General features: G+C 44.3%; 1 protein-coding gene across 4 annotated transcripts in view; it reads right to left on the bottom strand.

The window, feature by feature from the left end:
- The window catches only part of LOC311107821 (rap guanine nucleotide exchange factor 2-like), a gene marked incomplete at its 3' end in the record, with an annotated part of 149212 nt that overhangs the window by 80866 nt on the left and 53236 nt on the right, over positions 1 to 15110 (bottom strand). For all 4 annotated transcript variants that reach the window (XM_084150379.1, XM_084150380.1, XM_084150381.1 and 1 more), the window contains exon 4: positions 2846 to 2929. In XM_084150379.1, coding sequence (XP_084006505.1) covers positions 2846 to 2929 — 84 coding nt within the window. The remainder of the gene's footprint in view (positions 1 to 2845; positions 2930 to 15110) is intronic.

Here is a 15110-nt window from a genome sequence, read left to right as displayed (position 1 = left end):
CTCCAGCATCTTCACAAGGTCCTTTGCTGCTGTTCTGGGATTGATTTGCACTTTTGGCACCAAAGTACGTTCATCTCTAGGAGACAGAACGCGTCGCCTTCCTGAGCGGTATGACGTCTGCGTGGTGTTTATACTTGCGTACTATTGTTTGTACAGATGAACGTGGTACCTTCAGGCGTTTGGAAATTGCTCCCAAGGATGAACCAGAGTTGTGGAGGTCTACAATTTTCTTTCTGAGGTCTTGGCTGATTTCTTTTGATTTTCCCATGATGTCAAGCAAAGAGGCACTGAGTTTGAAGGTAGGCCTTGAAATACATCCACAGGTACATCTCCAATTGACTAAAATGATGTCAATTAGCCTATCAGAAGCTTCTAAAGCCATGACATTATTTTCTGGAATTTTCCAAGCTGTTCAAAGGCACAGTCAACTTAGTGTATTGTAAACTTCTGACCCACTGGAATTGTGATACAGTGAATTATAAGTGAAATAATCTATCTGTAAACAATTGTTCGAAAAATTACTTGTGTCATGCACAAAGTAGATGTTCTAACCGACTTGCCAAAACTATAGTTTGTTAACAAGAAATTTGTGGAGTGGTTGAAAAACAACCTAAGTGTATGTTAACTTCCGACTTCAACTGTTTATAAGTTAATTCTAAATGGAGACACTCAAACATCCTAAAATAAATTAAAGGAATGAGAGATTTGGCAGAAATATTTAAGTGGACATATAAAACCCCCAGCGCTTATACAAGCCAATATGAATCAACCTTTAGCTACATTGAAGACAATGATTGAAAACACAAAAAAATGTGTACCATGTTTTGTGCATACTTATTCTAAACCAAAAAAGGCAAGCAGAACGATTGCAATCTATTAATTTGGACCGTGAGGCTGTTGACATTTGCATGTGTCTGTAATGTATGCCAGTCAAAACATTTAGAATGTGTTATATACAGCTAGTTATATACACCGAACAAATTAGGTTTTGTCTTCGTTTTCACGCCGACCCTCGTTTAAATAGGGCAGACTGCTCTTGATTCTTAATTTAATAACTGTCTGAGTCATACTTCCCTCTCTGAATACTAAGAGAGGTGAGAAGAGGAGAGAGAAGAGAGCGAGATGAGAGAAGAGAGTACATGAAATAGTTAGAGAAATAAAAGTGTCAACGAGAGCGAGTGAGTGAGAGGGATAGATAGTGTGAGTAACTGAATGAGAGAGAGGGATAGATAGTGAGTAAGTGATAGAGTGAGAGAAAGAGCAAGAGCGCGAGAGACGGAGAGATGGAAGGTGTATCAGGTTCTCCAGACTCCTGGTGGTGTTGAAGTGAAGAGAGTGGCTCATTCCCCATTCGGTAAAAAGGGCCCTGTCTGAAACTCAATTCCACCTCGTCTTTAAAAGCTCCAGGAACTCCCATCGGGGGTCTATTCAAGTTCTCGTGTCACAACCAATTTCCCTCGCCTGGGCGCGTTGTCGCACTCGCCTGTACCCCGTTTATGGACTGGCTTAATGCAGTGCCGAGCGCTCTGATTGGCTGGCTACAGGCCTAGCCATGGTGTGAAAGGTCACACTGTAATCATAGCGATGATTTATCGTGCCATGACCTCTAGAGGCCTCCAATCAGATTGATGAGGGTTTTTTTTACATTGCGAGGCAAACAGTGTAACATAGGGATTTCTTTATCAAAACGTTATCAGTGACTCTCGCTTTGGAAGTGAGCCATATGTTGGTTGTTATGAAGGTTCTTCACATCTATCTATGTGGGGCTGTATATTTGGGGTTGCTTGCACACAATGCATGCTGACCAAGCACAACATATAGATTTACAAATTGTAAATGTGCATACATTAAAACTCCATAGATTAGTAATTCCAAGACCTTCCCAAATGTACATACATTATCTTTCACTTAATGTTTTGTAAAGACTGGGCTGAAACAGCACAGGTGATATGATTATCTGTCACAGTGTACTGTGCATTATTCCGAAAACAAATGGGCTAATATTCAACCCATATAGCTCCTCCTATACAACTAAGTGGGCTAATATTCAACCCATATAGCTCCTCCTGTTCTACTAAGTGGCTAATATTCAACCCATATAGCTCCTCCTGTTCAACTAAGTGGCTAATATTAAACCCATATAGCTCCTCCTGCACAACTAAGTACCTCCCTGTGTGCCTGCATAGTGCCTGCAACATACGCTTAGTAAACATTTTTCAGACCCCTTCTCCCATGAGGTTACCTCTCAAGCATTAAAGTCTAATCTGCCAATATCCTCAAATCCCTCTCAAGGAGACACACTTTCACCTTGGAAAACGGAAAAGGTAAAATTTGAGCGTGGGGAGCTGCTGTCTTGGCATTTTTCAGATAGGCCTACGTTGTTTCGCTCTGTGGCAACGATGCTCCAGACATGCATATGAGCTATGAGTGTTACTGACAGAATTATTAGAGCTAAGCTTCTAAAGTCACTGTGCTTCGTATTGCCAGTCTGTTACATAAAGGAGCATTGTTTCAAGACACCCACAGTCGGGAAAGTGAATCCCACATGCAAGACTGGATCTCATCACTGTGTTTATTAATTGAGACTAATTTCAGTCGGGGGGACGAATAATTCAGTCAGTCAGTGAGACTAACACTTTAGTCAGTGGTACGAACATTTCAGTCGGTGAGACTAACATTTCAGTCAGTGACCATCATAGTTTTATTCACTTGTCTGCACCTGTAGTGTCTGTAGTCCGATGCACATATAGCCCTACTCTGATATAAGACCCCCTTGGGTCAAAAACATGTTTAAAAATGGCCGACAATTTGATCAAATCCAGTCCCAACTTGCTGTTGTTCCTACCTGCTTCTTGGCAGGAACATGGACTCCTTGATGAAGACGGACCCGGACAGTAGGATATACCAGCAGCTTCCGACATCGTCCGGGCTGTGAAAGAGAAAACAGAGGGAATTGAACCAGTGAATCACAAATTCAAACCCGCACACACTCAAGTGAAAACACACAAACAGCGTGCTACACATCACAGACGAACTCACACTGACCCTGAGCAGTATAACAGAGTGGATGACACACACACACAAAGTTGTCCAGCTTCCGAATCAAAACTGCCTAGTTGGCAATTCCAGTGAAGATGTCAGATTTGCAGTTTAAAGTAGCCAGAAGCAGCAGCAGAGGACCACAGTACAATGAGGGAGGATCCAATAATCCATTGAGAGGGTTTTCTGACAGAGAACCATGGCTTGCCAAGAAAACTATTCAAATATTTAAACATAAAACAGCACATTGATAAAGAGGAAGTGGAGATCTAGGAGGAAATACCAGTACAGACACATTACAGTGTCTGTACTGATGGCACAAGATGGCCCTTATAGACATGGTCGCCCTGTTTCTAGCTCCTAGTCAACATTGCAGTATTTTGTTGGTGTGTGTTATTTCTTACATTACCTGCTCAGAACGTGTCTTGCATTATTACCTACAGCCCAAAATAACTTGTGGCTATTAGATCGGCAATCACTCAACAGCATTTCAACCAGAAATAAGATTTCCCTAAATTGGATCCTTTGTTTGAACACCGAGGCAGTTCCATTAATCCCAGGGGTTGCTCTAAGACACCGCCGGAGAAGAGGAATAAAGAGTGGGCTTCTAGTCAGACTCAGGAGGTGTAAATACCATCCACCACTTCCGAGTATATTACTCGCTAATGTTCAGTCCCGGACAACAAAGTAGACGAGCTCAGGGCGAGGATTTCCTTCCAGACTGTAATATACTCCATTTTATGGAATCATGGCTCTCTCAGGATATACTGTCTCTGTCCATTCAGCCAGTGGGGTTCTCGTCCATCGCGCGGACAGGAAGAAGGAACTCTCCTGGAAAAAGAAAGGTGGAGGTGTATGTTTCATGATTAACTACTCGTGGTGTGATTATGGTAACTTACAGGAACTCAAGACCTTTTGTTCTCCCGATCTGGAATACCTCACCATCAAATGCCGACCGCATTACCTCCCAAAATAATTTTCTTCCGTCATCGTTACGGCCGTGTATATTCCCCCCAAGCCGACATGGCTCTCAAGGAACTAACCTGGACTTTGTGCAAACTGGAAACCGCATATCCTGAGGCCGCATTTATTGTAACTGGGGACTTTAATAAAGGAAATCTGACAAAAACACTATCAAAGTTCTATCAACACATCTCCAGTGCTACTCGCTCATCGAGCACTCTTGACCATTGCTACTCCCCCTTCCAGGAGAGTGGCAAGGCCCTCCCCCACCCTCCCTTCGGTAAATCAGATAATGTCTACATTTTGAGCCTCCCCTCCTACAGGCAGAAGCTTAAAAAGGAAGCACTCATGGTAAAGACTGTACAGACTGTTGAAAATTGGTCAGACCAATCGGAATCTATGCATCAAGATTGATACGATCACACGGACTGGGAAATGTTATGGGTTTCCCCTGAGAATAGCATCGACGTATACACTGACTCGTGACTTTATTTAACTAGCCAAGTCAGTTAAGAACAAATTCTTATTTACAATGACGGCCTACCCCGGCCTCCCCTAACCCGGACGACACTGGGCCAATTATGCGCCACCCTATGGGACTCCCGATCATGGCCGGATGTGTGATATAGCCCGGGATCGAACCAGGGTCTGCAGTGACGCCTCTAGCACTGAGATGCAGTGCCTTAGACCGCTGTGCCACTCGGGAGAATCAGGAAGTGCATTGAGGACATTGTTCCCACTCTGACATACGTACAGTTGAAGTCGGAAGCTTACATACACCTTAGCCAAATACATTTAAACTCTGTTTTTCACAATTTCTGACATTTAATCCTAGCAAGAATTCCCTGTTTTAGGTCAGTTAGGATCACCACTTTATTTTAAGAAATGTGAAATGTCAGAATAATAGTAGAGAGAATGATTTATTTCAGATTTGATTTCTTTCATCACATTCCCAGTGGGTCAGAAGTTTACATACACTCAATTAGTATTTGGTAGCATTGCCTTTAAATTGTTTAACTTGGGTCAAATTATTTGGGTAGCCTTCCACAAGCGTCCCACAATAAATTGGGTGAATTCTGGCCCATTCTATCTGACAGAGCTGGTGTAACCGAGTCTGGTTTGTAGGCCTCCTTGCTCGCACACACTTTTTCAGTTCTGCCCACAAATGTTCTATAGGATTGAGGTCAGGGCTTTGTGATGGCCACTCCAATACCTTGACTTTGTTGTCCTTAAGCCATTTTTCCACAACTCTGGAAGTATGCTTGGGGTCATTGTCCATTTGGAAGACCCATTTGCGACCAAGCTTTAACTTCCTGACTGATGTCTTGAGATGTTGCTTCAATATATCCACAATTTTCCTTCCTCATGATGCCATCTATTTTGTGAAGTGCACCAGTCCCTCCTGCAGCAAAGCACCCCCACAGCATGATGCTGCCACCCCCGTGCTTCACGGTTGGGATGGTGTTCTTCTGCTTTTTCCTCCAAACATAACGATGGTCATTATGGCCAAACAGTTCTATTTTTGTTTCATCAGACCAGAGGACATTTCTACAAAAAGTACGATCTTTGTCCCTATTTGCAGTTGCAAACCATAGTCTGGCTTTTTTTATGAAGGTTTTGGAGCAGTGGCTTCTTCCTTGCTGAGTGGCCTTTCAGGTTATGTCGATATAGGACTCGTTTTACTGTGGATATAGATACTTTTGTACCTGTTTCCTCCAGGATCTTCACAAGGTCCTTTGCTGTTGTTCTGGGATTGATTTGCACTTTTCGCACCAAAGTACGTTTATCTCTAGGAGACAGAACGCGTCTCCTTCCTGAGCTGTATGATGGCTGTGTGGTCCCATGGTGTTTATACTTGCGTACTATTGTTTGTACAGATGAACGTGGTACCTTCAGGTGGTTGGAAATTGCTCCCAAGGATGAACCAGACCTGTGGAGGTCTACAATTTTATTCCCGAGGTCTTGGCTGATTTATTTAGATTTTCCCATGATGTCAAGCAAAGAGGCCTTGAAATACATCCACAGGTACACCTCCAATTGACTCAAATGATGTCAATTAGCCTATCAGAAGCTTCTAAAGCCATGACATCATTTTCTGGAAATTTCTAAGCTGTTTAAAGGCCCAGTCAACTTAGTGTATGTAAACTTCTGACCCACTGGAATTGTGATACAGTGAATTATAAGTGAAATAATCTGTCTGTAAACAATTGTTCAAAAATTACTTGTGTCATGCACAAAGTAGATGTCCTAACCGACTTGCCAAAACTATAGTTTAACAAGAAATTGTGTTTGAAAAACGAGTTTTAATGACTCCAACCTAAGTGTATGTAAACCTCCGACTTCAACTGTATATATATATATATATATATATATATATATATATATATATATATATATATATATATAGATATAGAGTATCTCACAAAAGTGAGTACACCCCTCACACTTTTCATGTGACAACACTGAAGAAATGACACTTTGCTACAATGTAAAGTAGTGAGTGTACAGCTTGTATAACAGTGTAAATTTGCTGTCCCGTCAAAATAACTCAACACACAGCCATTAATGTCTAAACCGCTGGCAACAAAAGTGAGTACACCCCTAAGTGAAAATGTCCAAATTGGGCCCAATTAGCCATTTTCCCTCCCCAGTGTCATGTGACTCGTTAGTGTTACAAGGTCTCAGGTGTGAATGTGGAGCAGGTGTGTTAAATTTGGTGTCATCACTCTCACACTCCCTCATACTGGTCACTGGAAGTTCAACATGGCACCTCATGGCAAAGAACTCTGAGGATCTGAAAAAAAGAATTGTTGCTCTACATAAAGATGGCCTGGGCTTTAAGAAGATTGCCAAGACCCTGAAACTGAGCTGCAGCACGTTGGCCAAGACCATACAGCGGTTTAACAAGACAGGTTCCACTCAGAACAGGCCTCGCCATGGTCGACCAAAGAAGTTGAGTGCACGTGCTCAGCGTCATATCCAGAGGTTGTCGTTTGGAAATAGACATATGAGTGCTGCCAGCATTGCTGCAGAGGTTGAAGGGGTGGGGGGTCAGCCCGTCAGTGCTCAGACCATACGCCGCACACTGCATTAAATTGGTCTGCATGGTTGTTGTTTTTTTAAATTTATTTAAATTTTTTAAATTTATTTAAATTTAAAATTTTATGATGCACAAGAAAGCCTGCAAACAGTTTGCTGAAGACAAGCAGACAAAGGACATGGATTACTGGAACCATGTCCTGTGGTCTGATGAGACCAAGATAAACTTATTTGGTTCAGATGGTGTCAAGCCTGTGTGGCGGCAACCAGGTGAGGAGTAAAAGACAAGTGTGTCTTGCCTACAGTCAAGCATGGTGGTGGGAGTGTCATGGTCTGGGGCTGCATGAGTGCTGCCGGCACTGGGGAGCTACAGTTCATTGAGGGAACCATGAATGCCAACATGTACTGTGACATAATGAAGCAGAGCATGATCCCCTCCCTTCGGAGACTGGGCCGCAGGGCAGTATTGCAACACGCTAACGAATACAAACACACCTCCAAGACGACCACTGCCTTGCTAAAGAAGCTGAGGGTAAAGGTGATGGACTGGCCAAGCATGTTTCCAGACTTAAACCCTATTGAGCATCTGTGGGGCATCCTCAAACGGAAGGTGGAGGAGTGCAAGGTCTCTAACATCCACCAGCTCCGTGATGTCGTCATGGAGGAGTGGAAGAGGACTCCAGTGGCAACCTGTGAAGCTCTGGTGAACTCCATGCCTAAGAGGGTTAAGGCAGTGCTGGAAAATGATGGTGGCCACATAAAATATTGACACTTTGGGCCCAATTTGGACATTTTCACTTAGGGGTGTACTCACTTTTGTTGCCAGCGGTTTAGACATTAATGGCTGTGTGTTGTGTTATTTTGAGGGGACAGCACATGTACACTGTTATACAAGCTGTACACTCACTACTTTACATTGTAGCAAAGTGTCATTTCTTCAGTGTTGTCACATGAAAAGATATCCTCAAATATTTACAAAAATGTGAGGGGTGTACTCACTTTTGAGAGATACTGTATATAAAAATTTTACATACTGTATATATACACACACACACACACACACACACACACACACACACACACATATACATACAAAGTGCCTTTGGAAAGTATTCAGACACCTTGACTTTTTCCACTTTGTTACGTTACAGCCTTATTCTAAAATTGATTCAAAAAAATTTTTTCCTCATGAATCTACACGCAATACCCCATAATGACAAAGTGAAAACAGCAAATTTACTAAAAAAAAAAAAAAAAAAAAAAAAAAGAAAAAAAAAACAGGTTTGTTGAATTTTTTGCAAAATAAAATACAAAACACAAATTCCTTTTTACATAAGTATTCAGACCCTTTGCTTTGAGACTCTAAATTGAGCTCAGGTGCATCCTGTTTCCATTGATCATCCTTGAGATGATCAATGTTCAATTGATTGGACATGATTTGGAAAGAAACACCTGTCTATATAAAGGTCCAACAGTTGACAGTGCATGTCAGAGCAAAAACCAAGCCATGAGGTCGAAGAAATTGTCCGTAGAGCTCTGAGACAGGATTGTGTTGAGGCACAGATCTGGGGAAGGGTACCAACAAAATGTCTGCAGCATTGAAGGTCCCCAAGAACACAGTGACCAAGACTCTTCCTAGAGCTGTCCGCCCGGCCAAACTGAGCAATCGGGGGAGAAGGGCCTTGATCAAGGAGGTGACCAAGAACCTGATGGTCACTCCGATAGAGCTCCAGAGTTCCTCAGTGGAGATGGGAGAACTTTCATCGCAGGAGTAAACTAATCCTGCAGCAGGAGGATTTGATTATTAAAAAATAAATACATTCTAACAGGAAATCAGTTTTGATAGGACCTACAGCAGTAGGACATTTATTATGTCTGGTGCATTAGCGTTTAAGCGAGCGAGGGAGAAAGAGAACTGAAGTGAATTGATATAAATCCTGTGGCGCAGGAAAATTATCTGCGACAACAGAGTGAACAAATTAAGATACAATACCTGTATGAGTTCAATGGACACGTCATAGTTCATCATCATAGTTCAGTCTTACACTAACTACAGAGCAGATTGATGTTGCTGCACACTACCCTGTACATGCTGCATGTGCTATTAAAGTGCCTGTCTTGCCATTGGGTTCCCTTTAAATCTAGTGCTAATCAGCCAGTCATGTGTAATTATTGGTCAGCGTATTTATCGAGTCCCACCAGGGGAGAGCTCTGAAAGGTAGTCTGTAGGAAATCCATCGATGGCAAATATGGCATGCCCAAGGTTTGTGTCCCACTCACATTTAGAGAGGATGGGATGGATGGGAATGAATGCACGCCCAAACAAACAGACAAGCGAACATGCACAAGCACACTTATAAAGAGAGACATAGAGCGAGAGATTATAGTGAGTGAGAGTTTCTCATCATTGAGAACAAAGTAGTCCCTCCAACCCCCGTCTTCCTTCTCTCCACACCTTCATTCTGGAGCTAATGAGGCTGAGTATAGCACACCCTAGTGATGCAGTGTGAATCCTGCTTCCCTCCCCATTTCTCTCTCCTCCATTTTCCCTCCTTTCCCCTGATGCACTCGTTCCCCCCTTTATCGTCCTCCTCTCCTCCCTCGCAGTCACAAATTATATGTTCAATTATTAAATCGCACGTAGAGGCGCTAGCTCCCTTGCACATTGCTGAGGAGGAGAGGAGCACAGAACAAAAAGAAGACATGAGATACTTATGCGCCACGACAGCTTGACTGAACTGGGTCATGAGCATGTTTGGCGAAACAATCGTCTGAGAAGCGCTCAGTGATGACAAGCCCATACACCACATCTAGAGACAGGATGTAAGGTAGGAGAGGAGCTGAGGGTCTCTGGGTGTTAGAAGCTGGAAAGGAAATGTTATGATGATCAAATGATGTTGGGGTGGGGGGGTGGGGGGGGGGGACAGCCCGAGCCTATTTCTAAAGGGGTGTGTCTGCTAAACTACAGTATACAGTGCATTCGCAGAGTATTCAGACCCCTTCCCTTTTTCCACATTGTTACGTTACAGCTTTATTCTAAAATTGATTAAATAAAAAATAAAAATCAATCTACCCCATAATTAAAAATCGAAAACAGGTTTGTTGAATTTTTTGCAAAATAAAATAAAAAACACAAATTCCTTTTTACATAAGTATTCAGACCCTTTGCTATGAGACTCGAAATTGAGCTCCGGTACATCCTGTTTCTATTGATCATCCTTGAGATGTTTCTACAACTTGATTGGAGTCCACCTGTGGTAAATTCTATTGATTGGACACGATTTGGAAAGGCACACACCTGTCTATATAAAGGTCCCACAGTTGACAGTGCATATCAGAGCAAAAACCAAGCCATGAGGTCGAAGGAATTGTCGTTACATAAGTATTCAGCTCCCTGAGTCAATACATGTTAGGAAAACCTTTGGCATCGATTACAGCTGTGAGTCTTCTTGGGTAAGTCTATAAGAGCTTTGCACACCTGGATTGTGCAATATTTGCCCATTATTCTGTTAAATTCGTCAAGCTCTGTCAAGAAGTTGGGGGTCATGGCTAGACAGCATTTTTCAAGTCTTGCCACAGTATTTCAAGCAGATTTAAGTAAAAACTGTAATTTGGCCACTCAGGAACATTCAATGTCTTCTTGGTAAGCATATCCAGTTTAGATTTGGCTTTGTGTTGTAGGTTATTGTCCTGCTGAAAGGTGAATTCCTCTCCCAGTGTCTGGTGTAAAGCAGACTGAAGCAGGTTTTGCTCTAGGTTTTTGCCTGTGCTTAGCTCCATTCTGTTTCTTTTTATCCTGAAAAGGTATTTGCCGATGTCAAGCATACTCATACGATGATGCAGCCACCACCATGCTTGAAAATAAGGAGGCAGTTACTCAGTGATGTGTTGGATTTGCCCCAAACAGGGCTTTGTATTTAGGCCAAAAAGTGTATTCCTTTGTCATGTTTTTTGCAGTATTACTTTAGCGCCTAGATGCGTACAAGATGCATGTTTTGGAATATTTGTATTCTTCTTTTCACTCTGTCAGTTAGGTAATGATTGGGGATTCACTACAATGTTGTTGATCCATCTTCAGTTCTGTTTTCACAGCCATTGAACTCTGTAGCGGTTTTAAAATCACCAATGGCCTCACGGTGACATCCCTGAGCAGTTTCATTCTGGTCCTGCAGCTCAGTTCAGAAGGACGACTATCCTTGAGGTGTCTGGGTGGTTTAATAACATAAGTAACTTGACCATGCTTAAAGATATATTCAATGTCTGATTTGTTATTGTTACACATCCACCAATCACTGACCTTTTTTATGATAATTTCTAAAAGCTCCCTGGTCTTTGTAGTTGAATCTGTGCTTGAAATTCAATACTTGACGGAGGGACCTTACAGATGGTCCTCTGTAGCTCAGCTGGTAGAGCACGGCGCTTGTAACGCCAAGGTAGTGGGTTCGATCCCCGGGACCACCCATACACAAAAAATGCATGCACGCATGACTGTTTTTGCTCTCATCTGGAAGGAAGGAGGAGGTCGTCGGGTAAGCTTGGCGTCGGGTAAGCTTGGCTTTATACATAGCTTGGGCTTTGTCGAGTAAGGCTTAAACTATGTATTTAGATTGTAGTTAGGTATTGTAGGTAGTTATCGTGGGTTGTTGTATGTAATTATTGTAGGTTAGTATTGTATTCGGCTATGCCCGGTGTAGCACGAAGCTAGCTAGCTAACCCACCACCTGGACTAGCTGGCGAGTAGCTATTAGCAACGGTATAGTTGTTTCACGCCTGAGAGTGCCTGTAATTACGCCAGCTGGCTGCCTACAATATAATTACATACAATAATTGCCTACCATTCAACTGTTTTCTAACCTCATTGTCTGAACCGTTAACGTTAGGTAGCAAGTGGCTACTGTGCTTGAAATTTAGCTAGCTTGTTGCTACCTGGATGGCTACTAGTAAACAATAGCTGGAACGACCGAGCGAACAGACGCGAACTGGCTGAGTCAATTCAGTGGCTAGCTTTGCACTTGGCTTGCTAACAGTAGCTGCTAGGGGTAAGTCATAACCTACATTTGTGTTTTGTTTTTTACATATTGATAGCCCGAGTTGTTCAAGGAATTCGGGACATGGGTGACTAGTTAACGTTAGTTTGGCTCTCTCTGTGTGTTCGTGCCGTGAAAGGAGGGGTTCTTCTTTGTCTGAAAGCAATGGCTAGCTAGTTTGCTAACTATTCTAGCTAACTAACTGGCTGAATAAGTTGACGACGGACTCGCTCAAGCTGTCGGGACTAACCCACAACGTTAGACACGGACACGAACGATCTGTTTGCGTGTTGATAGACTGGTGGTTTGTTGTGGCCGAGTATTGGCACTAAACCGTGTTGTTGGAGTCCGGCATGCTAGCTGGCTGTGGCGTCTTATGACTAAGTGCCTGGACGATTTTCACGGAATAATACTGCACCTAGTTAGCTAGCTGAATAAACTAAGTTAGTCTATTCCTAGAAAACATTGAACTGCTGTAGTTTACAACAATTATAGTTTCTGAGGTGGAAGTTGGGAGAGTTATATTTGGGAGTTGTGGTGAGGGAGGCCCCGCTCTCTCCTTTCCCAGATGTTTAGTTCATTTCATTCCGATCTCCTCTGCATTATTGTAGCCATCTGCTGCAGCCTGTCAACTATGCCTCTGCCTATCCCTGTTCTCTCCTCTCCGCACAGGCTACACAAACGCCTCACACCGCGTGGCTGCTGCCTCTCTAACCTGGTGGTCCCTGCACGCACCACCCACGTGGAGTTCCAGGTCTCAGGCAGCCTCTGGAACTGCCGTTCTGCTGCCAACAAGGCAGAGTTCCTCGACTTCTTGGCGCTGACGGAAACATGGATTACCACAGAAAACACTGCTACTCCTACTGCTCTCTCCTCGTCTGACCATGTGTTCTCGCATACCCCGAGAGCATCTGGTCAGCGGGGTGGTGGCACAGGAATCCTCATCTCTCCCAAGTGGACATTCTCAATTTTTCCCCTGACCCATCTGTCTATCTCCTCATTTGAATTCCATGCTGTCACAGTCACTAGCCCATTTAAGCTTAATATCCTTGTCATCTATCGCCCTCCAGGTTCCCTTGGAGAGTTCATCAATGAGCTTGACGCCTTGATAAGTTCCTTTCCTGAGGATGGCTCACCCCTCACAGTTCTGGGGGATTTCAACCTCCCTACGTCTACATTTGACTCATTTCTCTCTGCCTCCTTCTTTCCACTCCTCTCCTCTTTTGACCTCACCCTCTCACCGTCCCCCACTACTCACAAGGCAGGCAATACGCTTGACCTCATCTTTACTAGATGCTGTTCTTCTACTAATCTCACTGCAACTCCCCTCCATGTCTCCGACCACTACTTTGTATCCTTTTCTCTCTCGCTCTCCTCCAACACTACTCACTCTGCCCCTACACAGATGGTAATGCGCCGTCGCAACCTTGGCTCTCTCTCTCCCGCTACTCTCTCCTCTTCCATCCCATCATCTCTTCCCTCTGCTCAATCCTTCTCCCTCCAATCTCCTGATTCTGCCTCCTCAACCCTCCTCTCCTCCCCTTCTGCATCCTTTGACTCTCTATGTCCCCTATCCTCCCGGCCGGCTCGGTCCTCCCCTCCAGCTCCGTGGCTTGATGACTCATTGCGAGCTCACAGAACAGAGCTCCGGGCAGCTGAGCGGAAATGGAAGAAAACTAGACTCCCTGCGGACCTGGCATCTTTTCACTCCCTCCTCTCTACATTTTCTTCATCTGTTTCTGCTGCTAAGGCCACTTTCTACCACTCTAAATTCCAAGCATCTGCCTCTAACCCTAGGAAGCTCTTTGCCACATTCTCCTCCCTGCTGAATCCTCCCCCTCCCCCCTCCTCCCTCTCTGTGGATGACTTCATCAACCATTTTGAAAAGAAGGTTGACGACATCCGATCCTCGTTTGTTAAGTCAAATGACACTGCTGGACCTGCTCACACTGCCCTACCCTATGCTTTGACTTCTTTCTCCCCTCTCTCTCCAGATAAAATCTTGCGACTTTTGACGGCAGGCTGCCCAACAACCTGCCCGCTTGACCCTATCCCCTCCTCTCTTCTCCAGACCATCTCCGGTGACCTTCTCCCTTACCTCACCTCGCTGATCAACTCATCCTTGACCGCTGGCTATGTCCCTTCCGTCTTCAAGAGAGCGAGAGTTGCACCCCTTCTCAAAAAACCAACACTTGATCCCTCTGATGTCAACAACTACAGACCAGTATCCCTTCTTTCTTTTCTCTCCAAAACTATTGAGCGTGCCGTCTTTAGCCAACTCTCTTGCTATCTCTCTCAGAATGACCTTCTTGATCCAAACCAGTCAGGTTTCAAGACTGGTCATTCAACTGAGACTGCTCTTCCCTGTGTCACGGAGGCTCTCCGCACTGCTAAAGCTAACTCTCTCTCCTCTGCTCTTGTCCTTCTAGACCCGCCTGCTGCCTTTGATACTGTGAACCATCAGATCCTCCTCTCCACCCTCTCCGAGCTGGGCATCTCCGGCGCGGCTCACTCTTGGATTGCGTCCTACCTGACCGGTCGCTCCTACCAAGTGGCGTGGCGAGAAGCTGTCTCCGCACCACGTGCTCTCACCACTGGTGTCAACCAGGGCTCAGTTCTAGGCCCTCTCCTATTCTCCCTATACACCAAGTCACTTGGCTCTGTCATATCCTCACATGGCCTCTCCTATCATTGCTACGCTGACGACACACAACTAATCTTCTCCTTTCCCCCTTCTGATAACCAGGTGGCGAATCGCATCTCTGCATGTCTGGCAGACATATCAGTATGGATGACGGATCACCACCTCAAGCTGAACCTTGGCAAGACGGAGCTGCTCTTCCTCCCGGGGAAGGACTGCCTGTTCCATGATCTCGCCATCACGGTTGACAACTCCATTGTGTCCTCCTCCCAGAGTGCAAAGAACCTTGGCGTGACCCTGGACAACACCCTGTCGTTCTCCTCTAACATCAAAGCGGTGACCCGATCCTGTAGGTTCATGCTCTACAACATTCGCAGAGTACGACCCTACCTTACACAGGA

The sequence above is a fragment of the Coregonus lavaretus genome (assembly GCF_964263955.1).
Source record: "Coregonus lavaretus genome assembly, chromosome: 32".
NCBI lineage: Eukaryota > Metazoa > Chordata > Actinopteri > Salmoniformes > Salmonidae > Coregonus > Coregonus lavaretus.
This window is presented reverse-complemented; position numbering and strand designations above follow the sequence as displayed.